This window comes from Canis lupus, chromosome 22, assembly GCF_048164855.1.
Source record: "Canis lupus baileyi chromosome 22, mCanLup2.hap1, whole genome shotgun sequence".
Taxonomy (NCBI): domain Eukaryota; kingdom Metazoa; phylum Chordata; class Mammalia; order Carnivora; family Canidae; genus Canis; species Canis lupus.
In genome coordinates this window covers 8,066,462-8,092,326 of record NC_132859.1, presented here as the reverse complement: position 1 = coordinate 8,092,326, position 25,865 = coordinate 8,066,462, and the positions used below count along the sequence as shown (strand labels likewise).

General features: G+C 40.1%; 2 protein-coding genes across 6 annotated transcripts in view; one reads left to right on the top strand and one right to left on the bottom strand.

Moving 5' to 3' along the window:
• The window catches only part of ANKUB1 (ankyrin repeat and ubiquitin domain containing 1), a 30,205-nt gene extending 6,854 nt beyond the window's left edge, over window positions 1-23,351 (bottom strand). The window contains 5 exon segments of the mRNA XM_072792314.1: window positions 3,157-3,271; window positions 12,241-12,271; window positions 12,273-12,458; window positions 21,206-21,348; window positions 22,712-23,351. Of these exon segments, the coding sequence (XP_072648415.1) occupies window positions 3,157-3,271; window positions 12,241-12,271; window positions 12,273-12,458; window positions 21,206-21,348; window positions 22,712-22,802 (566 nt within the window). The 5' untranslated portion in view covers window positions 22,803-23,351.
• Window positions 1-25,865, top strand: part of RNF13 (ring finger protein 13) — a 201,251-nt gene that overhangs the window by 12,137 nt on the left and 163,249 nt on the right. The window lies entirely within an intron of this gene.

The following is a 25,865-nucleotide window of genomic DNA, read 5'->3' as shown; positions in this document are numbered from 1 at the left end:
TCTGGCCCCTGCCCCACTTTCCACAACCCCCCTACCCTGTCACTGCACTAGAGCCACACTGGCCTCCCTACAAATACCCCGTAAGGCATGAGTTGAATGACTGGTGCAGGCTGTTCAGAGAAATAAGAATTAGGGAGGCAATCCTGGACAGGGTCCCACCAGGTATTATCCGGGATTTATTTGGGCAGAGATAAATTTGTAGAGATGGAGACAAGCTCATCCGTTATCAGCCTATGACTGACTCTCCTCTTCCTGATTACATGCTCACCACACCATCTTTTGATGTGTCTGTGGCTTCCTGTGTAATTTTCCTGCATAAGGAAGACGACCTGCCCAGAACACGTGGGTCTCTAGGACCCACAGGTAGATTATAACAGTGGTGATTAGATGATACCTAATTAGAGCTATTACATTAATATACACTGGCATTTTGGTTCGCACATCATTTTTTTTTTCAAAATCCATTAATGCAAATCAGCATCTCTGAATGTGATCAGTTTTCTTGATTTGGGGAGAAGAGCCCCTTTTGGTGGATACTAACTGGCCTTTGCCTTCATGCTTAACACTGACGTTATGGGAGCTAGAGGCACTCTAGACTAACTGATTCTCTTTCCTAAATGTGTCTTTTCACCGTTTGTTTTCTTAGCCTCACCCCTGCTGTCCTAAGCCTAGTTCAGGCCACTCTTACCTCTTCAGTGTCACCCTGTCTGTCCCCTGCCTGCCTCTATTCCTCACACCACAACCAGGGCGAGCGTTCTAAAGTGCAGATCTCACCCTGGCTTTTCTCTACCTTCAACATCTTCCCAACACTTAAAAGTGAATGTCCAAATTCCTTTACATTCCTGTGGGTGTCTGTAAGAGCTGGCCTCTTCTGATTTTTCTAGCCTCTGGCCACTAGCTCCTTCTCACTCTATGAGCTACCGTGTGAAACTTATTTCAGTTCCTTGAATTTATTCTCTTGCCCCCTGTGGCTTTGTACATGCGATTCCATCTACCTTGGAATCTCTGTCTCTCTCTTTTCTTATGCCAACTGTTTACCTAAGTACCAACCCTAGAGATCTCATCAATTGGCTTTCTCAGGATGCTTCACCTGATCCTCTTAAGTCTAGTTAGTTGTCCATACTGTACATTCCCATGTCATCTTGCACTCTGTCCGTGTCATAACACTCTCACAGTGAATGGTGACAGCAACAACCCCTAGCATTTATGACCTGCTTACCATGTGATGTGCCAGCCCTTCTTCTAAATTCCTTTGATTATTAGGTCATGCAATCTCTAAAACAGATCTATGAGATCGACTATTTTTCTTTTTTTTTTTTTATCACAGAAGAAACTGAGGCATAGGATGATTATATAACTTGCTCGGGTTTACGCAACTGAGCACTTAGGGAGTGGGGCTTTGAACTTAGGCAGGAAGGCACTAGAGTTTGTGCCCCTAAACATTTTGCAATTCTGCCTCTGTAGGAATCGGTTACTTATTTTCTGTTTCCCCTGCTGGACTGGAAAGATGCTGAAGCCTAGGGAACATATCTTGTTTATTGCTATATTCCTAGGATCTTGCATAGTACATGCTCAATAGATATTTGCTGATTGAATGGCAGGATAAAAGGAGCTTTTTGGCTTGTTCATGTGTGTTCTTTGAGCTGTTAGATCTTTTTTCCTTCTTTTCCCCCTTCTTCCCTGTATGCCTCTGTCCATTCTGTTTGTGTGTGTGTGTGTGTGTGTGTGTGTGTGTGTTTGAACGTGATGAGAAATACAGATAGTGTGGGCAGGGCGACTGCAGGCTGAGAACTGATCACCAGAGCCGATAAGGCCAGGAGCAGAATGAGCACGTGGGCCCATCTGGGCCATGTGCATGTGTACATGTTGGGGACAAGGTCCACAGCAGGCCTGCGGGCATGCTCCTGTTGCTCACCCTCCTTAGATTTGTTTTAAAGGTTAAGGTCAAACAGAATGGATAGGCATCTGAGCACTGGAGTTAAATTGTTGGGATTCCATATCCAGTTGCGACCTGGCTAGCTGTGTGACATTGGGCTGATTTCTTAATGTCAGTTTCCTCATCTATAAAACATGATAAAAGAGTATCTACCTTGCAGAATTGTCATAAGTATGAAATTAACTATGTAACACAGTGGCCTGTTAAAAAATACTCAATAAATATGCACGATTAAAAGTAACAATGCAGCACAGCTATCTCTTTGGACTCAGAGCATGAAAAAAGGGAATTATCATTATCCCCAAATAGAAATTACTTTAAAATATTGAATATTATACAAAATTGCAAAAGCTGGTTTTCTAATATGTTACTTCTTAGAGCCCTTAGAGCTCTTGGTGGGTGTGTGGGCTTCTGTAAAGTACGATTAAATCACCAGGAGGGAGCACTGTCCAAAAATACCACTGAATTAAAAGCTAAAAAGTAATGCAGTATACAGGTTTGGGATGCTGTATAAATTAAATGACCTTGTGCTTCTCTAAGCCTATTGTCCACTGCCCCAGCCACACATGTCTGGCAAAAGTATGTACAAAGGCTTGTACTAAAAGCAGTTTGAAAAATTACTTCAGGGCTTGGGAAGAGGCAGCCAATGATTTTAACCAATCAGTTGGCAATTGGTGCTTTTTAGAATAATTGAGTAGGAGAGTGGCAAGGTACTTATTCTGATAGGCATTTTTTTTTTTTTTTTAAGATTTTATTTATTTACTCATGAGAGACACAGAGAGAAAGGCAGAGACACAGGCAGGGGGAGAAGCAGGCTCCATGCAGGAGCCCGATGTGGGACTTGATCCCAGGACCCCAGAGTCATGACCTGAGCCAAAGGCAGACACTCAACCGCTGAGCCACCTGGGCCTCCCCTCTGATAGGCTTTATAAGTGCTGTGAAAAGTCTGATTTCCAAACCAAACTGAAGTCACTCGTTTAAATAGGTAGTGTTTCCTGAGGGAAGTCTACCTGAATTGCAATCCTTCACCAAAGGCTATCAGCTCTGGTGACATCCCTGCTATCTTATCTAGCAAATTTCTCAAAAATAATGCCTGGTTGAGACATGCTAAGTGGAACTGGCATGGTGCAGCAATCCAGCTATAGAGTAAATTGCAGATTCAAGGTCCTATGGAAGTTTAGTAACAATTACTTAATTTAGCATTTTCTTTATCTCCATACTTGAGTACTGGTCCTTCATTTGATAAATAGCATTGGACTTTAAGTTTTTGTCCCAGAAGACAACCCATCAGAAATTCCTTCCATCCATCCCAGACGTCCAAACGAAGTGTTGTGCCTGTGGATCAAGAGAGGCAGTTAATGGTTCCAGTCCCTCACTGTGATGTGGCAATCCATAAAACTTCTAAGGATTGCTTTTTCTAAGCAGAGGCATAAGCTAGATGTGAATTGAAAAGTAACCTTGGAATAAGTACATGGGGATGCTATTTTCAGGCCTGCATTGACTTGAAAAGCCATTTGGCTTCTGTGCACTTCCATTTTCTCATCTGCTCGGTGATTGCATATAATGCTGAAATATTTTTTGCAGTTATCCTAAAACAGTCTTGTGGACATTGATTCCATGCTGATAGATACATCACCTTGTAAACTAAAACCCTTGTGTTGGAAGACGGAACTAAAGAAACTGTGACAGGATTAATAGGCTTTCTGGGCCTTTAGCTCACAAGCAGGCTGTGGGTGGAATTGAATGATCCTTTCATTTTACCCTTTGCCAAATAGCCATTCTCCTGACTCTGGGAAACGAACTAGGGGTGGTAGAAAGGGAGGTGGGCAGGGGGTGGGGGTGACTGGGTGACGGGCACTGAGGGGGGCACTTGATGGGATGAGCACTGGGTGTTATTCTATATGTCGGCAAATTGAACACCAATAAAAAATAAATGTATAACAAAAATAAATAGCCATTCTAAGTAATGACATGAAAGTAGTATGTTCATTGCCGCTGGAGAATTTATCACTTGCTCCTCAAAAGTCTACCCTCTCCTGGCCTGCCCTCTGTGGCACCACATTCCCTTTGTCCTTCATGGTGGGTTTTTCAGGAATCTTATTTCCTCAGGCTTCTCTTCTTTCTTTACACATTCCCTTGGGTGTGTAAAGAACTTACTTGTTCCAGCCACTCTGACCTTTCACCTGTTCTTCAGATACACCAAGTCCACTCCCATCTCAAAACCTGAAGACATCATTTCTTTTACTTCCAAGGGTCTTCATCCAGATTTTCACAAGAGAGTGTCCTTCTTATTCAGTTTTCAATTCAAGCATCATGTCCTCAAAGAGGATCCTCTCTGCCACTCTGCCTCCCCCGACTCCACTATTCTTTATGCTTTGAGCTTACATTCACTGCATCATAGCTCCTATCATCAGTACTTGAAATCATTCTTCTTATTTGGAGATTTTTTTTGTTTCATTTCACCATTAAGGAGAAAGCTCCTTCAAGATTTGCTGCACACTTGGTAAGTCCTCATTAAATACTTGTTGGCTGACTAACAGGCAATCTCAGTGACCCTGTTGGCTTCACTGACCACACACATGACGTTCATTCCCAAGTCCAAACCTCCACAAAACCTCCAAATCTGTTCCAGCTCCAGATTCCTCCTGCTGGGAACATCACCATCTAAGGAATTGCACTATAACCCCATTGTTCTGAAAGACAATTCATCATCTTTCATCTGTGTCTGTAGCACACCACTATTTTCTTGTTACCTCAGCTAGACAGTTAGGAGCTATACCTCATTCTTCCCCTTCTCATGCTTTTCATCTGCACAATAGGTAAGGCCTGTAAAGTTTATCTTGTGAAGGTTTGAGGACCATTTCCTTGCCTCCATCTTACCAGCTCCACCCTGTTTCAGGCCTACGTGATTTTTCACCTAAATCTACTTCTGGAAGCTCCCACCAGCCTCCCCATCTCTTTATTCAGGTCTCTGCTCAAATGTATCTCCTCTGGCTAACCATCTAAAATAGCCTCCCCTCCACATTAGCACGTGACTCTCTATTCCTGTATCCTGTTTTTTTACTTGAGAGTTCTTAATTCTTTTTTAAAAAATATTATTTGTTTATTTTAGAGAGAGATCTGGGGAGGACCAGAGGGAGGTAGACAAGCAAACTCCATAGTGAGCACAGAGCCTGATGTGGGGCTTGATCCTAAGACCCTGAGATCATGACCTGAGCCAAAATCAAGAGTTGGATGACTGAGCCACCCAAAAGCCCCTAGAGTTCTTATTTCTTCTTAAAATTCACTATTTTCCTGTTTACTTAATGATGCTTACATTTCCTACTGAACTGCAAGCTTCAAGGGGGGAGGAAATTTTGCTATTCTTGCTCACAGCATTATGCCTGCTCTCCTCAATGGTGCCTGGCTCATGATGGATAATCAGTAAATATTTGTTAAATGAAATTTTACCCTATTCCTCAAATCCATTTTGGCCATGTACTGCCCTCCTAGCCCTTAGCAGCCCTGCAGGCTGTCCTGCACTTCTGTGTCCCCACCAGGCTGTTTCTGGCCCTGGGGCTTCTTCTTTTGCTGTTCTTTTGGTGTCTGAATTCTTGTGACTTTTTCCCCACACCCTCCTATATGATGCAATCTTGGCATCACTTCCTCTAGGAAGGGTGTCTTTTTTTTTTTAATTTTTATTTATTTTTGATAGTCACACAGAAAGAGAGAGAGAGGCAGAGACATAGGCAGAGGGAGAAGCAGGCTCCATGCACCGGGAGCCCGATGTGGGATTCGATCCCGGGTCTCCAGGATCGCGCCCTGGGCCAAAGGCAGGCGCTAAACCGCTGCGCCACCCAGGGATCCCCAGGAAGGGTGTCTTAAGCCCATCACTTCAGGGCTCAAGAAGTTAAGCCCTTCTTAACTATGTCATTGTCTCTGCAACTAGATAAAAAGATCACTCAACTGGCTACCATAATGTATGTGAAACGCTTTATCATTGAAAATACATTTCTGCTTTGGAATTGCCAGTTTGTAAAAACTAACGGAACTCTCTGAGCCCAAGCATCATGTCTCATCTAGTCTGTGGGTTTTGTTCTAGTTATGCTTTTGGTTTTCAAGGAGGCCCTCAAGAAAATGGGGTTTATTATACTGAGACAATGGCCAGATCTGCTGTACTTTAGGAACAAAGGCACCTCTCAAGATGGGCTACTCCCCATCTCTCCCATGGGCTCCAGGATCTTTCTCTCTCAAGCCCTCTATATCTCTTGGTGTCTTCTCCCTTTCTCTGTTGACAGGCTGCCCTGCTGCTTCCTTATAGTTTCTGTCCTACGTAACTGAGATATGCATGCAGCATTGCTTTGCCACAACCCAGCCTTACTTCATGGCACCATGCATTTTCTGCCCATACTGGTAACCAGTTTTGTCCCGCTATGTGTTTCCCAAAATGAATTCACAGGACTAATATTAATTAATAATGGTATATTGAATATGAATAGCTAATATTCATTGAATGCTTAGTATATGATCTACATTATTCTAAGTACTTTACATGAATGAGCTAATTTAAAATTTATAACAATCCTAAGTGTGGTGTGTATTATTTTTCTTCATTGTTGAGGAAATCGAGGCACTATGAGATTAAGTAACTTGCCTGGGTTTTACGTACCCAGTATGTAGTGGAATCAAGAGTTGTACCTAAGCAATCTGGCTCCTGAGCTTGCATTCCTGTCCTCTATGTTATCTTTGTCTCCAAAGAAGAATTTTTTTAAAAAATTTTATTTATTTATTCATGAGAAACACACAGAGAGAGAGGGAGAGACCTAGGCAGAGGAAGAAGCAGGCTTCCCACAGGGAGCCTGATATGGGACTCAATCTTGGAACTCCCAGACCACGGCCTGTGGCTCAACCGCTGAGCCACCCAGGTGTCCCTCCAAGCAAGAATTTAATTGGATGATGTCATTGGACAATCTGTTTAGATTGACCGGCTGCCTTTGAATCAATATGATGGTGTTGGTAGTCAGAGCTGGGGGTATATGCATGACTTGGCTTATCCGTACATATCCTCAGGTTCAGACATGTAGTAGGTTCCTAATAAATACTTGCAGATATTTATCATCCTTGACACCATAGATTTAGCTTCTTTAGTCTAAAGCTTCTTACTGTACTTTATTTTCTTATTTAAAGGTTTGATTCCTATAGGTAGTACTGGAAACAAGGGACTTTATTTTTTATTTTTAAAAATTTTTTTAAAGATTTTATTTATTCATGAGAGACAGAGAGGGGCAGGCAGAGACATAGGCAGAGGGAGAAGCAGGCTCCATGCAGGGAGCCTGATGTGGGACTTGATCCCGGGACCCTGGGGTCACACCCCAAGCCGAAGGCAGATGCCCAACCGCTGAGCCACCTAGGCATCCCAACAAGGGACTTTAAACACTGCTCAAATTGCATTTACTTCATCTCCTGACTTAAGTGATTTGCTGTGTTTGCAGTTTACTTTAAAAATTACCCACAGATGAGCATTGAAAAGCTTGGTTGGCATTGTTCCCCAGCCTCCTTAGTCCTCCACAGCTGAGGCCACACAGACTCCATTTTGAAGAACCAGCCAAGTTCTAGGCCCAGAGAATAATCTTCATTCTGGTAAGAGGGAATATGTTAAGATTCCAGGCCAGCAGCTCAGGTAGGAAGTTGTTGCTCCTGTTTATCCTGCTCGGATATTGTCCCAGTTCTAGTAACTTGCCCCATTCCTCCTGCCCAAGCCTTCACCTTGTGCTCCAGAACATGAGTGCCTGTATCCTACTCTACCTTTTGGGTTTTAGAACTGAGGTCCATCTGTTCTCTGTTCTCTCTCATCCTACTCTGAACCGCAGTCTCTGGGGTTAGATTTCTGTTCCATGTTGTCAAAATCTCTGATGTCAACAACCAGATTGTCTAGTTTTTCACCTCTTATGTCATTCATTTATCTATTTATTTGCTACCTTGATGTTATGCTATGATTCACTCACCAGGTCGCTGCTGGATCTCCCTGAGGTCAACCTCTGCCTTCCTGCATCTAGTTGAAGACTGCTCTGCTTGCCTATCCCAGGGCTCCCACCAGCAGGACTTACTTGAGACTAACTTCCCTCTTTCCTGGCTCATCTGCCCTTTCCTAAGTGGTTGTCTAGCCTCAGGATCTCAGCTCTTTCTAGCCCAACCTGTCCACCATGGGTAAACCCTAATTCTGAAAACTACAGAGAGGCCTATATGATTTAAATCTTCATCAGCAGTAGGGGATGTCCATCAAGCCCTGTATTCTGCTTTAATTCCCTATCTGGGAGCAATCGTAACAGATGTTATAACTATCAATTTCAGTTCCTTGCAAAGAAGCAGTCCAAATTTCTCAAAGAACAAAGATAACAATGGCTGATTTTTCTCTTAATGCTCAACTTTTGAATATCCAGAGAACTTCTAAGCAAGTTAACCATTTATTGGATAATCCTTCCATCCCAATTGGTTTGTAATGCCTCTTTTGACATTTGTTAAATTTCTTTGTAAGCTTGGGAATTCTGCTGGAAAATAGAAAGTTACTTGAAAAAATGTTATGTTGCTCCAGAAGATACAACTAACTTCTATAACTGAAATGAAAGTAAAACTAATGAGACTTAAGCTTTAGGGCCTCTTTCTACATGAGTTTTTGAATTCTCTACTCTTAATTTTGGATTCTTTAAAAGAAGACCCTCAAGATTGTATATATTTACAAGACCTGTATCTGCTCACTCTCAACTTACAAACCCACCACTGTGCCAAGGCATGCAGGAAAGCAAGTATAAGCAGCAGCGCCCATTGTAGGGAACTGTCTCCAACCTCTCCCCATATGATCACTGTATCCCCAGTTTCTGGATTCCTCATCCGTACTTTGAGGTCAATATCAAAGTCTCGCATTGGGTTTCCCAGATGGAGTCTGCTTCTCCCTCTGCCTGTGTCTCTGCCTCTCTGTGTATCTCTCATGAATAAATAAAATCTTGAATACAATTTTTAAAAAAGAACTAGAAATGAAGCTAAAATAACATTTGTCCCATGTATGTTGATACAAGAAAAGGTGTGTGTGTGTGTGTATGTGTGTTGGACCTATATGATGTGTCACCAGGCCTCAAGTCATAAAATCACATCTATTAGGGAATGTTTAGTTTTGATAAGTTCTTTTTTTATTTTTTAAAGATTTTATTTTATTTATTTGACAGAACGAGCACAGCAGAGGCTGCTGCAGCGGGAGAGGGAGAAGCAGACTCCCTACGGACCGGGGAGTCTGACGTGGGCTCGATCCCAGGACTCCGGGATCATGACCTGAGCCGAAAGCAGATGCTTAACCATTGAGCCACCCAGGCGCCCCACTTTAATAAATTCTTGATAAGTTAATCATTAAATTTTCTGCCACCAAAAAAATCCCTTTATCCTCTTATTACTTATCTTCTTAATCCCTGCAATCTTTCTGTCTCCATCCACGTTATTAAAACTGCTTTATCTGGGTACACCAGTGACCTTTAAGCCAAATCAAAAGGTTTTTTCTCAGATCGTCTTTGGCCTCTTACCAGCATCCTAAATACAGTCTCTCCTTTGTCACCTGTGACAATGCAAAGCCCCACTTTTCCTCCCACCTCTGACAGCTCTGCATGTCTCATTTTCTGACTCCCGTTCTATTTGCCCTGGTATCAGCATGTTCCGACTATGGGCCCTCCACCCTTGACATGTTCCTCTCTGTATATACTCTCGAAGGAAAATATCTCTCATAGGGCTCAGTCCCTGACTCCATGGCAGGATGCCTACAGCAAAATCTGCTAACCGATCCCATCACTCAGCCCTGCTCCATGTTTGTTGCAGAGGAGAATCAGAAGACCTCAGTTGTCCTTACAGCTTTGCCACTAATTAGCAGAGTAACTTTCAGGGGGAAAAACCATATTCTCTGCATTTCTTTCTATCTAAAGTTTAGGACCCAAAGCATGAGCTCCTTTTCCCAATTTCACTACCATCGTGCTAGTGTCAGACCCTTAATGCTACCCTTTTCTTAAATGTGATTCAGCTTGACATCCTGTCTCTATTTTCTGGGTTTCTCAGATTTGTCTCTCTCTTCCATTGCTAGTGGAATTATTTAATACTGGGATTCTCAAAAGTGCCTGTTGGCAGGCATATCACCTTGCTTCTCTCTTCACTCCTTTCTGTATTTTCATGCTGCTTGCGACCAGATTAAACTTCTGATAAAACGCTTCTGTACCAGAATGTACCTGGCTCTGGTTGCAAGCATATTAAGCCTGTGCATCGTTGCCTCACCCCTTCTTAGTCTGACCCCAGCTGTGTTTCTGACTGGTCTCAGCAAAGCTCCTCTACTTTTCAGAAGTCTTCTGATATTTGTCTTCCCTGGATTCAGCCCATGTTCATGAACCTGTGGCTTGTGTTTTTCTCCTGGCTTAGAAGCCTGGAATGTTTTCCCTTTAAGATGACCCATATTTCCCACATCTCTGTGTGCTTACGCCCAACATTCTCCAGAATGCCTTCCTTAAGCCCTTCAGCCTACACTGAACTGACTTACTGGATTGTAACTAAATATACGTGCATGCCTTATTTCTACCACTTTATTATAAACACTCAGAGTGCAGAGGCAGGTCTGTGTATTTTTCTATGAGCTAATATGTCCAGTGACTAATTGAGCTTCAAAAGTCCTTGATTTTTAATATGAACTTGACTGCTTCTCAGAGACCATCTGATTTTCCACACCTTTGGAAAGGTGTTAAAGTTCAACTCCTGCTAGCATCAGGGAAGACTCATTGACTGGAAGTAGGAGAACCTGGAAGACAGGCTGATCAAGGACTTCTTTACCCTCTAGTTAAAAAAACATGAGCTGCCTGCTTGAGGAATGCTAGGGATGCTTAGGCAAAGACATAAAGCTAACCAAAGACGTTTCCTCTCTTTTCTTTGAGGCTCTTCTTTCCTTGCCTCTTCTTCTATGCCCTGCATTCTCATGGTGACCAAAACAGTCTACTCTGGTCATGCTGAGCCCTTAACATGACATTTGAAAACCCTCATTCCTAGAGGGTCATTTTAGGAGGCCTGTGGGTTGTCCTTCACACATCCTGAGTAAATCATTTAACCATCTGGAACCATTTTGCTTTCTTTAAATCTGTAAAAATTTGGGGTTGGGCCAAGCCATTTCTAAATTCTCTTTTAGCTCTAGCTCTAAAGTGTCACATCATGATCTGAGCAGCATAGGCCTAACGAGCAGTCACCCTAATTTTTTATGTATCCTTTTGTGTTTCATTAAATAACTAGAAATTGCTTGGGGACAAATGCTTCCTGTGTGTCCTTACTTAAGCTTCCACCATGTTCTGAGCAGGGCTGATCCCCAGCAAGCATGCAAAGTAGCATGTGCTTTCTGTGAAGTACTTGGGACAAATCCTAGAACATCACTTCCTTTGATCAAAAACAGGGAGGATAAATGATGTCAAATTAAAAATAACATGAAAGAATAGGCAAATGTAATAGGAGAGGTAACAATAAATGTGAATTTAGCCGTTGTAAGAAGCAAAACTGCTTAATTCAATGATGTTTACAAAGCCCTACTATAAATTGGGAGAACTCAGATTTCATTGCAGCAAGTGTGACAGCCCAACATTACCTAAAGGTCTGCTAATTGTCAGCAAATATTCATTCACCTCAAGCAAGAATCTCTACAAGGTTTGAACCATTTTCCAATAGGGTTATAACAATCTGACAGTCCTTTGAGTTTGTCTTAATGGTGTATGGCTACAGCAGACACAACCTAGAAGTACAATATTTAACTAAGAGTTGTAATCTGTCCATCAGGGATGAATGCCAGCTCACTAATCTATCCATCAAGGATACTGTACAGTATCTGGTTCACACTGTTTAAAATATTAATATAACCTACAATATTTTAAAATGGGATTGCATAAAGCAAGCTCAGGACAATGTGTATCATATGCTACCACTGTGTTAAAGGAAGAGAAATGATATATACCTGAACTTGCTTCTATATATTCTTGAAATATAATTTGAAAGAGAAAAATATAAACTGGTCTGAGTCTTACTCTTCCAACTTGAGGATATTAAGTTATCTGGCTTTGAATAAAGAGAACAAGACATGGCAAGGCTATGAGACTTTTCTTATTTTTCAATTTGCAGAGCAGGATACCAGAGAGGGGTGTTGATAACTTATATCCTCACTAGGGTTGCAGGAGTTTTGGTTTGGAAATAACTCCTCCATTTGTTGCAAATCTGGTATCAAGGAACACTAGTGCTGAGCAGTAGCTTGTGTCAAATATAGAGGGCAGTACCGATGTCTATCTGGTAGTTCCTGAGGGTGTTGACAGTCATACATCTCCAGTCCCTTTGGGGTTCGAAGACAGAAGACACTCACAGGAAAGCCACAGCTCAGAGCTACCAGTGTTCTCAGATCCGATACTTTTTTACCAAGAAGGGAAATGTTCTCCATCATTGGCATTGTCTCTTGTGTCATAGCATTAAACACATAGAGAGTTGGCTTGTCTTCTTCCTACAGGGAAAGAAAAGGAGGAACCTCAGGAGTAAGCAGTGTCTGGGGGTAGGAACGAGGGAAAAACATTTTGGAGGGTGGCTCTCGGTGCCTCTAACTCACATGACAGGGGTGCTAAGGATGAAAGCAAAGGCCAAATAAGTTCCCTGACTTCTGGTCTGACTCCTGTTCTTCTGTCTTGAGACTATTAAGGAGTCCTCCTGCCTTGAGTAAAATGAAGGAGACTTGGCAACTAACACCTCCATAAGCACAGCTTGGATGTAATATTCAAGACTCGTTTTGTGTATCTGAGTCTGTACATTAAGAAGAGTTGCAAAGCTTTGCCAAAATTGAGATGTCAGCATCAGGCCTCCGGGTTTCTCTAGGGGGCTCCAGCCAGTCATTGCTTTCCAGTTCAGCCCTATTCTCCTCCCCTTTTCTCCTGTCAAAATTTGCCTCCAGATTCCCCAGGAAGATTTGCCTCCAGATTCCTACCTTTCTTAGGCCTATAATACATTAATTTCATTCCCCTCCTCCCAGATCACATATTGCCATGATATAATCAACACACAGATCTCTTAGAGCCTTTAAAAAGTAATGAATGTTACTGATGTACGTTTAGGCTGTGATGCTTTGATCTGGGGCCCATTTCAGTAACTCAAATCACCAAAAGCAGGTTCGGACCTCTGCTTCCTGAGTCTAAAGTACTTAGAACGGTTGTTCTCAACAGCTTCTCATAAACCCACTCAATAAAAATTGAAAGGACATAGGATTCACCTTTGCCCCTGCAACATACTTATGCTTTCTTATGGCTTCATTGAAGTCCAGCCTAATCCATGTGATATTTATAGGCAGGAAGAAATTTCTATGAAAACTGAATAAAGGAGCACCTGGGTGGCTCAGTGGTTGAGCATCTGCCTTTAGCTCAGGTCATAATCCTGGGGTCCTGAGATCGAATCCTGCATCCCACAGGGAGCCTGCTTCTCTCTTTGCCTATGTCTCTGCCTCTCTTTCTGTGTCTCTCATGAATAAATAAATAAAAATTTTTTAAAAAAGAAAACAATAAAAAGGAGGTAAGAGAGACAAATTATATTTTAGGCAATAGATTTTCCTTATTTCTTTCATGGTTACTCTTTTTTTTTTTATATTTTATTTATGACAGTCACACAGAGAGAGAGAGAGGCAGAGACACAGGCAGAGGGAGAAGCAGGCTCCATGCACCGGGAGCCCGACGTGGGATTCGATCCCGGGTCTCCAGGATCGTGCCCTGGGCCAAAGGCAGGCGCGAAACCGCTGCGCCACCCAGGGATCCCGTTACTCTTATTTCTTGTTAGGGCTAACAAGATACTAATCTGGTACAGATACGAATTTATACTTAAAATCAAATATGTAATGTGCAACCGAGTAACAAAGGCCCAAGTTACTCTTAATAGCAAACTAGCAACTACATGATGATAGAGAAGTAAGTTAAAAGGGAGCTTCTCAGAATATTAATAAATGTGAATATCTATAACCTAGGTATACAAAAAGTTCTGAAACGAGATAAAGGAGAATTGCAAAATATATGGCAATGTTTAGATGAAAATCAAAAAGTGCAGGTAAGAAAATGCATTAGTTATTAATTAAGCTAGGTTCTTAAGTTGCAAGAAAATTAGCACCTACAGAGTTTATTCTTTTATTTATTTATTTATTTTTAGCTCCCAAGAACTTTCCACACCCATTTAATTCATGATGTATCTTGAACATAGTCCTCTTTCTACTATTTTGACATTATTTATCCAGAAGAGAGAAGAGCTGAATGCATGGCCTCCTATAGCACTAACACTGGAGCATCCTGCTATGCTTAATATGCCTTTTTACCAGTGAGATTTTGATGGACTGTATCAATTTAGAAGTACCAGTTAGAAATAATAACAAAGTTAATGAGTCTGTTTTGTAGAACACCATAAAAAGAAGGCACTTCTATGAGTCTATCATGTAGAACATTATGGCAAGAATGCATTTCTGACCCTTACATGAACCCAAACCGCTCATGTAAAAAAAAAAAAAAAAAAAAAACAACAAAAAACAAAAACAAAAAACCCACTAGGAAAAACCATTTCATAAACCTTATTTTTGTGAGAAAACTCATTTGAAGTTCTACTGAGGCATACCAGCTGGAGACCCTTCTTCATGTTGGTTATTTGGAGAGGGACCAGGTAGATGGAGATAACAGCAACTTGTCAACTCACCTTATCTATGTAAGCAAAGGCATCTCTCTTGATATCCCTCCTCAAATATTCTAAATAAGGGAATATTTAGAGTGTAGTTATACTCAAAGAAGTTGGATGTTATTATATAAACAATACTATCGCAAATCATTGTTGAACATATGTAAAATTATATTTTCCCCTTTACAAATAAACCAAGATACCATGGTAGGAGGTACATACAAAACATCTTACTTTTTTAAAAAATTTTTTATTTATTCAATCATGAGAGAGACAGAGAGAGAGAGAGAGAGAGAAAAGCAGGCTCCATGCAGGGAGCCCAATGTGGGACTCGATCCTAGGACTCCAGGATCACACCCTGGGCCGAAGGCGGCGCTAAACCACTGAGCCACCCAGGCTGCCCTGTCTTACTTTTCAATAAAAACAAATACATAGATCTATTTCATGGTAAGAATTCCACTTTTGTTTTAATAAACCACGTCCAAACTCACTGTAAATAGATACATGTGCATTAACAATAAAATAGGAAAAGCTAAAGAGAAACAGATGGAAAGAAAACAGGAGTTAATGAAAATTTTGAACACTGCTGTACAGTTTTCGCAAGTTCTGCTTTTTTATATTTTGCTGTCCTGGAGTTGAAGCACTAAGTAAGTAGGAACTTGCCCCAATTATTCCAGAGTAGATGAAATGAGGAAATAATGTTTGTTTTTGTTGCACTGAATGAATTCAAATTGAGATATCTTCATGAACATCTTGACCTCATAAATTTCTTTTGTATGAAAGTCATCCTGGAGAGGTTATACTTGGATTCTAGGACATTGAATTCAGACAGTTTCTTTACATACTATTTCTATGGCTCATCTTAGAAAAGATAGCCATTTTTTTAGAAACATGTTTTTATTTGTAAATTATTCTTTTTTTTTAGGTTTTTTATTTATTTATTTTTTTAATATAAGTAATCTCTACACCCTGCGTGGGGCTTGAACTCATGACTCCAAGATCAAGAGTCACATGCTCCTCCAACTAAGCCAGCTAGGCATCCCTCATTTGTAAATTATACATTTTTCTTCTTTCTTTTCTTTTTTTGAGAGAGAGCCCACATGAGTGGTGGCAGGAGGGGCAGTGGAACAGGGAGAGAATCCCAAGCAAGCTCCATGCCCAGCACAGAGCCTGATACAGGGCTTGATCTCATGATCCTGAGATCATGACCTGAGCTGAAATCAAAAGTCAGATGCCCAACTGCCTGAGCCACCCAGGTACCCCTAAATTATACATTTTTTAAAAAAAGATTTTTTTAAATTTATTCATGAGATACAGAGAGAGAGGCAGAGACACAGGCCGAGGGAGAAGGGGCTTCCCATGGGGAGCCCAATGCAGGACTCCATCCCAGGACCCTGGGATCACACCCTAAGCCAAAGGCAGATGCTCAACCACTGGGCCATCCAGGTATCCCTAAATTTTAGATTTTTAGGAAGCATATTTATACTTTTTTTAATGTGTGCATATAAAATATATTTAAAATCTAAAGTCACATATTGTGTCTACTGGACTTTGGTGTTTATGCATTACTGGTGCCTTTCAAAAGCTAAAGGTATATTATTATTATTTTTTTTTTAAATTCATGATAGACATAGAGAGAGAGAGGCAGAGACACAGGCAGAGGGAAAAGCAGGCTACATACCATGAGCCCGACACGGGACTCGATCCCGGGACTCCAGGATCACGCCCTGGGCCAAAGGCAGGCGCTAAACTGCTGAGCCACCGAGGGATCCCCTAAAGGTATATTATTCTGAGTCAATTATAGACCTTCTAATATCATTTAAGCGTCTCCAACTTGTCTAATAGACATCTACTCAATACTACCACAATTAACCAATCTCTCACCATAAAAGAACATTCCAAAGATGCTAGAAAGGATTAACTAAGTTTTAACCTCAGATAGTGAGAGAAGGAGGAGGCAGGGAACTCAGGAGTGTTAGAGAAACTGAGCCCACCTCACAATTTATTTTGTTTTATTATTAGTAGTATTTTTTTAAGAGAGAGAGATGAGAGAGAGGTGGCAGAGGGGCAGAGGAAAAGGGAGAGAGAGAATCCCAAGCAGATTCCATGCCTAGTGCAGGGCCCAATACAGGGTTTGATCTCATGACCCTGAAATCATGACCTGAGCTGAAATTAAGAATCAGACACTTAAGGGACTGAACCATCCAGGCACACCCCACCTCACACTTTAAAGGCACGACCTGTGAGATTTACTTGTTAGCCCCCTTTGCAGCAGGGCCTGGACATGTGACTAGAGTGCTCCCAATCAGGCCCTACCCATCCAGCCCTAGTTTGATTGGGAGCCAGTAAGGCAGAGAGGCAACAGACACAGGGCATCCTCCCTGGCAGTGGCAGATCTGAAGCATTGCTTGTCTGGCAACAGGGCGGGTGGCAGTACCTGGTGCCAGCTTCGAGGGCTCAGAGGTGGCTGCAGTGGTGGCATTCCTGGACTAGTTCTGGGGCATGATTAAGACATTGTTTCTGGCTACATACTCTCTGAACCCAGTCCTCTAGTCTTCCTCTCAAGTCTGTGAACTACCTAGTAGCCTTTCAATGTGTTTATTTTCTGCTTAAATTATCCAGGGTTCATTTCTGCTGCTTGCACTTAAGAACCCTGATGCTGGATAGGAAAAAGCGCAAGGATGCAGGAGCACCTTGCCTTGGGGGTAGAGAGGGAGGAGAGATGGCATGGTAAGGGAGGGAATCCAAACCCTGAAATGAATCTTAATACCTTGCTATGATGTTTCTTTTTTTTATATATATTTTTTTAATTTTTATTTATTTATGATAGTCACAGAGAGAGAAAGAGAGGCAGAGACACAGGCAGAGAGAAGCAGGCTCCATGCACCGGGAGCCCGACGTGGGAATCGATCCTGGGTCTCCAGGATCGCGCCCTAGGCCAAAGGCAGGCGCCAAACCACTGCACCACCCAGGGATCCCATGATGTTTCTGATAACAATTATATACCTCCTTTAAAAAAAAAAAAAAGATTTTATTTATTTATTTGACAGAGGGAGAGAGAGAGAGAGCACACAAGCAGGCGGAGCAGGAGAGGGAGAAGCAGGCTCTCTGCTGAGCAGGGAGCCTGCCATGGGGCTTGATTCCAGGACCCTGGGATCATGACCTGAGCTGAAGACAGATGCTTAACCAACTAAGCCACTCAGGTGCCCAATCATATATCTTGTTAATTTTCAAAATTTACCACCCAAGCCTTTGCAACTTATTTATTCATCACATATTTATGGAGAGCCTCCTATATGGCAGGTACTATTTAGGCACTGGGTGCCAACAGTGGGCAAAGCTCAAGAAATGGTTTCCGCAATAACACTGGTTAGAATGAAGGAGGCAAATGTGATAGCACTACTGCATGCCCAGCAATAAGCCAGGCCTTTCCATTGCATCATGCCATGGTTTATAGGAACACAGCGACCTGTAGCTCAGCAGCAATGAATGGGCAGGATTGATTCCTATGTTAATAGAACTTGGATATATATCCTATAGAAAATATGTCTTATGGTTTCTTTTTTTCTCTAAGTTTCTATAGGAACTATCCCCCTAAGAAGGAAAAATTAATGCAATATTCCTTCCCCACTCATCTCATATTGCCCCTGCCTCCATTCACTTTTCCAAATGTGCCTACATTACCATTAAAAGGCTAAGCTAATACCATTACCTATTAAACCTAGGCAGGGGAACTGGAGAATATATTGACTATTTAAAAAATGTATTTAGGTGCAGATCACCTCTTAATTTATCTAAAATCTTTCCCTCTTTTCACACAAGGAACACTTTTTTTTTTTAACACTTCGTAATTCATACAAAATATAAGCACAGTAAAGAAAATATTTTTTAATTTATTTCATATATAATGTGTACTTGTATTTTTTTTAAAAGATTTTATTTATTTGTTTGAGAGAGAGCACATGACAGGGGGCAAGGGCAGGGTGAGAGAGAGAGAATGAGAGAGAGAATGAGAGAGAGAGAGAGGCAGACTCCACTGGGAGCAGGGAACCCTATGCAGGGCTCAATCCCAGGACCCTAGGATCATGACCTGAGCCGAAGATAGACGCTTAACTGACTGAGCCACCCAGGCACCCCTCTACTTGTATTTTTTTTTTTTTTTAAAGAAAATTGCTTACTTGGTGAATTTTTAAACTTTGCAAAAGCATTTGGTTTACATCTTGGTATGTCTAAGTTGTTCCAAAATAAATGAAGAGACTAGCTTTCCAAAATTCTCAGAAGGTAGACCTAATTGCATGAAGTAGCATAGTTAAATAGGAAAGATACTAGTTAAATTTGTATACGTCTAATTATGCAATAAAGCAACAACATGACTTAGAATGCAGCCTTTTGTTACCTAAAATAGATTAGACAGCTTAGAACTGGTCTGACTGCATTCTCTGAGGCATGGGATATTTTCATGAAGTATTTTTGTTGTTGGAAGCTCATTTGGGCCTATTATTATCCATACACTGCTAGTAGTATGACTTTTGAAATAGGCCTCTTTTATCATTTAATCTAAACAGGAACTAAGTCAGGATGAAAACTAATATTTACGGTCTTTGCAGGATACTGTTTTAGACCTTCAGATTTAAGATACTGTTTTTCTTCTCAGAACCAGTCATATGAAATTCTCTAAATGTGATTCTACTGGAGAAGGTGAAGATTAGTATCAGTAAGATTTCCACAGAACTTGGGAGTTTTTATTTAAACCCTATGCGTTGGCCAATCCTGTGATGCATAATTATATCCTGTCTCTCTTTGGTAAACTCATTTTGCCTCTATACTCTATTTTTTCCATTAGCAGTTTAAACTCCAGGGAAAGATCAGAGTTCAGTGCAAAGATAGCTTGCACCACTGTGATGGATGATGCTTTATTGGCAGAATTTATGAAATATTTTTGTAAGTAAAACTATGAAATAGGTTGCGTCTGGGGAGGGAACCTGGGGGCCAGAGGTGGGAGGAAGACTTTTTATTGTATATACTTTTTATATCTTTTGTCTCCATGTGAATATACTTCCTAGTCAGAAATAAATAAAAGTTAGATTTTTTTTAAATAAGGAAAATAAAGCCAGGGCTGAGTTAAATAATAGTATCCTATTCATGCTATTACACACATTATTTACATCCCTGAATAGCTGTTGTTCAATCAGATTCCTCCAGCAACTCAAATATTAGTAATAAACTTATACCACTATCTCCAAGTAAGCAAACAAGAAAATCTCAAACATCATTATTGGCTGGAAAATTCCAAGATGTTTTAAATGGTTTAGCCCATAGAGTACCAAAAACAGAGTTTATAAATATATTTAAAGACATAAGAAAGACATTTAAGAAATAAAATGTGAAAAAAAAAAAGAAATGATATGGAATTCAGTCTGCCTGAAAGAGTATTATAATTTTTTTTAGTGTCAGAGGAGAAAAGAAGAAATCAGAGTTGTTTTTTATTTATCTTTTTGATAATTAAACATTCTTCAAGAATATAACAATAAGACATGAATAAATGCTCACAAAACATTAAAAACACACATACAAATATATTATTTTTTCTTACTTAAATAGGATCCTGCAATGCCAATTTTTGGGGTGTCCTGTTTTTTACCAGTTAGTGATAAATATTTTAGATTTTTTAAAAAACATTGACTTTGGAATGCCTGGGTGGCTCAGCAGTTGAGCGTTTGCCTTCAGCCCAGGGTGTGATCCTGGAGTCCTAGTATTGAGTCCCGCATCTGGCTACCTGCATGAAGCCTGCTTCTCTCTGTGCCTATGTCTCTGCCGCCCCCCCCACCCCGTGTCTCTCATGAATAAATAAAATATTAAAAAAAAAAAAACAATGAGCATGTTTTAGATGCATTTGACAGAAATAAAGCACTGGGATAATATGAAATATTGATCTCTATAGTAGCAATGGCACAAAAAGAGAAACAATAAATAAGAAAAGCAACTGATACAGAATTGCAAGTAGGGTGCAAACTAAAGCCTTTTGGGTTTTGTTGACTGGTATTGTTTTCAGTTAGCAAGTTTCTAAAATAAGGCAGCAATTGGATAAAGGGATCAGAGCACAAATCTAAACAACTGCAAATAAACTAGATTCCTGAGTAATAAATCTTGAATCATTCTTGTTACTGAGAATTTCTTCCCTCTCCTTACTCCCCTGCCCTTAATTCATTGTAGACCCAAGGAAGTGATCAAATTTTCCTTCTATATCAATATTCCAGATCCATCCCTTGCCCTCATTCCAGTATTGGTTTGTGGGATGTTCTGGAATGACTGTTTGGGTCAACAACAAGGGGGATAGATTAGGAAAGAAGTAAACAGGGGGAACTCCATCCAGTCTCCACACCTTATTTCCCCATACAGCGGAAATCGTGTATAAGGCCAGTTAGACAAACAGAGGAGAGGAGAAGGCAAGAAAAGAAAACTTCATCCTAAGTTATGAAATGAGTTTTGTTGAATTATCCACAATGCTATTCAAAATGAGGTAGATATCTGGGACAATTGTTATTCTGATCATCATACCTTAACAAAGCATTTGAGAGTTGAGCCAAGAGATATTACAACATCAGCAAGACTCCAGCTGTCCTTTAGAGCTGCTCCAGCATACATCAGCTCCAGATACCACCTGCCATGTTCATCTTCAGAGAGAGGAATGTGGAAATAATTTTTAAAAATCAATAGCATATTATGAAAACAGTATATCTGAACATTTCTAGGCCAGCAATATAATCTCTTTTCTTTTACATTTTTTTTTTCCCACTGAGCACTATAAAATTGTTTTGGACAAATGAAGAAGTATTAGACAGGTTCTTAACTTGGAGCCTGTAGGCATCTCCAAAAGTTTATGAATAAAATTTAAATGGGAAAAAAACTATATTTTGTTTTTATTAATTCTAAATGAAATTAAGATTTTCTTTCAATTATGTATGTAGGCAACAAACTAAAGAAGCAATATTTGGCTATACCTATGGCTTTGTCACCTGTAAATGACATATTTTCATTTCACATTATAGTTGTTGCAGAAATCTCAAAATACTATACTGAATTACTACTGTGAAATTACAACAGTTATTAGATACATTGCTAACATGTGATACTATTACTAGAGAAGCCCATGTGTCACTATATCATGAATTTGTTTTTTAATGTTTGAAAATTATATTTCAATATAGCTTTTCTTTTTATGTATTTTACTATGTACATTTAAAGACATTCTGGAAAAAAAAAAAAAAGACACTCTGGGGAGTCCATAGGCTTTCATCAGACTGCCAAAGGGATTCATGACACAGAAAGGTTAAGAGCCTCTGTGTTAGAAGATCTATTTCAGTAATCACAGTGATCTACTACATATCATGTAAGTGTGATTCAACAAATGCACCTTAGCAAATGGGAATGATAATCTCCAAATCAAATGCATTTGATAGTCAAAACCTAAATATTTGTCTTAATTGCCCATTGTAGAGGGAATATTTCTAAAAATTTATGAGAAAGCTACTGAATCCAAATTATTTCTTACTCTGGTTCTGTAACTGTAGATAAGACGGTCAACCTCTTTAAGCTTCAGCTTCCCTGGATGCAAAATGAGTCTGTAGCTCAGAGGTTGTTTAAAGTCCTCTCCACCTCCAAAATCCTTTGGATCTTTATAGTTGCTTGCTCACCAAACATGCCATCTATCTGACAACTGGCATGCTCTATTTATATAGTTTAGAGTTAATGTCCTGTTTTTGTCCTTTTGTGAAGAATTGCCCTAATACTATCTGGTCAGTGAAACAACCCACACATTTCATAAAGAGAAGTCAAACATTTCAAACATTTTTTTTTTCCTGAGAATTTACTGACTCAGTTTGCATCCTAATACCTCCATAGTTGCTATATTCTTATCAAACTGTTGTGTAAGCAAATAATGATCTTTTCAAATAGTTTTAGTTCCCGGTTTGCTGAAAATGTATCTCTACCTCATGTACAGTGTAAGGCCACTGCATAGTTAAAATTAGTATACATCTTAGTGGCTTAGGGACAAAGTACCTACCTTTATTATCAGCTTGACAGCCTCCACAGTTTCATCTGCTGAAACATCAAATGGTTCAAAAGATCCCTCAAAGGCTATGAAAATCCTCATTCTCTCAGCAAACAAAACAAAACAAACAAAAACCCAACCCTGCAACTTTTTTTCAAAGAATTGGATAGCTGGAAAAAACCCAATTCACAATTAAGGACAAAAATGATGGCCAGAGGCAGCTGTTACTATCTAGCTTGAAAGTTGAGCTGAGAGAATGTGAAGAGACAAGTCCTGCTGTCTGAGTATTGGGCAACACAGACAGCAGCTGTATTGGAGGAAATGTATCTCTGCCAATGGCAGTCAACAGCCACCTTGTTCCTATAGTACAGTAGCCAGCAAACTTGACAATGGTTGGGGCAAGTGTGAACAAGCACCAAACATGTATTACAGAAATGCCACACATAAATTACACTTTTCTGATGTGACCACCGACCACAGACTTTTGAATCTGTATTCACTCAAGTGCAGCTCTGATTGAAGGACCCTTCAAAATAGATATGTGATTGGGAATATACTGGCACACAGTGAAGCAAAACAGATTTGATTTCATTGAATGTGGTAATCCTGAAAGTTCTCTGTAAATAACTCTGAGCTGAAGCATTCTGGTTTCCATAACAACTCTGTGTACTTGTTCCCTGGCGGTATTTCTAATCCTGCTACCGGGTACAGAACAATGCCCACTTGGAGATGAATGCGTAGGCAAATGACTGTGGTTTCCCCTTTCCGTCTCTGTGTAATAGAATCAACCCAATAACAACACGGTATAGTTGATATGTGTTTTAGTCCTTGCCTTTATGTTGTTTACAGCAATTTACCATTGTTCTCTTCTTCAACTTCCCTTAGCATTGGTGGAAAACATTTCAAACTCTGCTCAATAACTGAGCAAAGATATTAAGCACCATTACTCAAGTTTATAGAGTAAGCATGTACTGGAACTTAATTCTAAGGAAGACTCTCCCAGGGTGATACATTTTGTTTAGTGCTGTTATGTCTGATTATTCATTTGTGTTTGTAAATCTCGTCTTCTTCCTCAAATTCCTCATCATCTAACAGAATCCTCATCTTGCACTTATTATTATTATTAACAGCACTTAGCACAATGTGAATCATGTGATTGGTGCCTGGTAAATGTTAACCTGTAGGTTGCTTCTGTTCCAATTTCCAACTTGAGTTCCAACAGCAAGAAATTTGAAAAAATGGAAAACCTAAAAAGGGCAAACGGTTTTCATTGCAGAGCTCTTTTTACATCATATTTTTCAAGTGTTGCAACTTCATGATATCTTTTTATGTTGTCAACGTTTTCATAGAAAGTCTATTAACATGGGGTGTAGTTGATGCTGCTTTGGTGTCAACCCTCAAAGTGCTGTGACTTTTGGCTGGTGAAAGCTCATAGCTAAAGCCCCTTCTCCAAGGAATGCCCTCAATTGGAAATTGGGAGCTTGAGATAAAAAGCCGGACGCCCCCCTCAATAACTGATGGCAAAGGGACTACAAAAGGCCTGGCTTCTCATCAGAAGGAGTGAAAACTGCAAAGGATTCTTGTAGATAAGGCTCTGGCCAGACTTTACCTGAGACTACACTCTTCCTCACTTTTTCTTCTTCCCAACTCTGCTGAACTCTCTTCCAGACTAGTTTTTCTTGTGCATTCCCTCAGTAAGCGACATACATCCCAATCCCTGTCTCAGGCTTTGCTTACAGAGAAACCAATCTAAGGCAGAAGATCTTAAAGAAGCTCATATGCTTTAAGAAATCACAACCAAGTGTTTTGTCGCTTCCTGAAATACATGTTTATTTATATATGTATATTTTTGTAGGCTGTAGTTACTTGCCTTTAGAGTAAATGCCCAGCTCAAAATTATGTTAAGTATTTGTTCCTTACCTCTGTCCTCAGCAGTGATGTTTGTAATATGACCCTTTTCTCATCATTACAGTTATTTGGACCAGAATGAAACTGTTAGAATCCTTTCTCTCTGGCCTGAAGGAAAATATGACTTTGTGGTTTGATCTGTAACATGCAACTTAGTGACTGTGAGTGAATCATCTTCTTCCTCTAATGTGACTGAGTGGCAGAGAAAGCTGAGAAAGAATGAAACAGACATACGAAGAGGAGCACAGGACATAGAGGGCACTCCCATAGTTTCTGTTGCCCTTGAATTGTGAGACACCTTCTCTCTATATATTTCTCCTCCTCCCCAATTTTGCTTAAGCATGCTTTAATTGGTTTCTATTACTTAAAATCAGAAGAGTTCTAATTCATATTTATCTTTTAAGGTTCATCTTCCTTTGGAACAAGATAAGGATATCCATTATCAGCACAATTGTTTAATGTTGTTGCCAAGATATTAGCCAAAATGTTTTGGCAAGAGAAATAAACCATGTACCAATATGGAAAAATCTCCAAGGCATATGATTAGGTAAAAAAAAGTAAGGTGCAAAACAGAATGTGTCATATACTACAGTTTGAGGAAGAAAGAGGGAAATCATATCTATAGACATGATATACAATATAGATAGTTTGCATCAACCTCAAAATCCCTGGAATTATACTCAGGAAACTAGAATCATTGGTGCCTGTAGAGAGAAGACTTGAGCAGCCAAGGGTCAAGGATGAGAACAATACTTTTCACTGTATTGTCTTTTTTTTTTTTTCTAATAGACTTTTTAACGGAACTTTTAGATTTATAACAAAATTAAGCAGAACATATATAGAGTTCTCCTGTACCTCTATACCTCCTGCCCCCACATTAGAGCCTCCCCCGTCAAAATCCCAGACTAAATGGTACATTCATTACAACTGATTAATCTACACTGACACATCATCATTGTCCAAAGTCCCTACTTTAAATTAGGGTACACTTGGTGTTATACATTTTATGGGTTTTGACAAATGCATAATGACATGTATCCACTGGTATAGTATCATATGGAATAGAGTAATTGCCCTAAAATCCTGTGTGCTCAGCTAATTTATCCCTTTTTTCTCCCCTACCCTCTGGTAACCACTCATTTTTTTACTGTCTCCATGGGTTTGTCTTTTCCAGAATGTCAGATAGTTGGAATCATACAGTATGCATCCTTTTCAGATATTCTTCTTTTGCTCAGTAATATGCATTTAAGGTTCTTC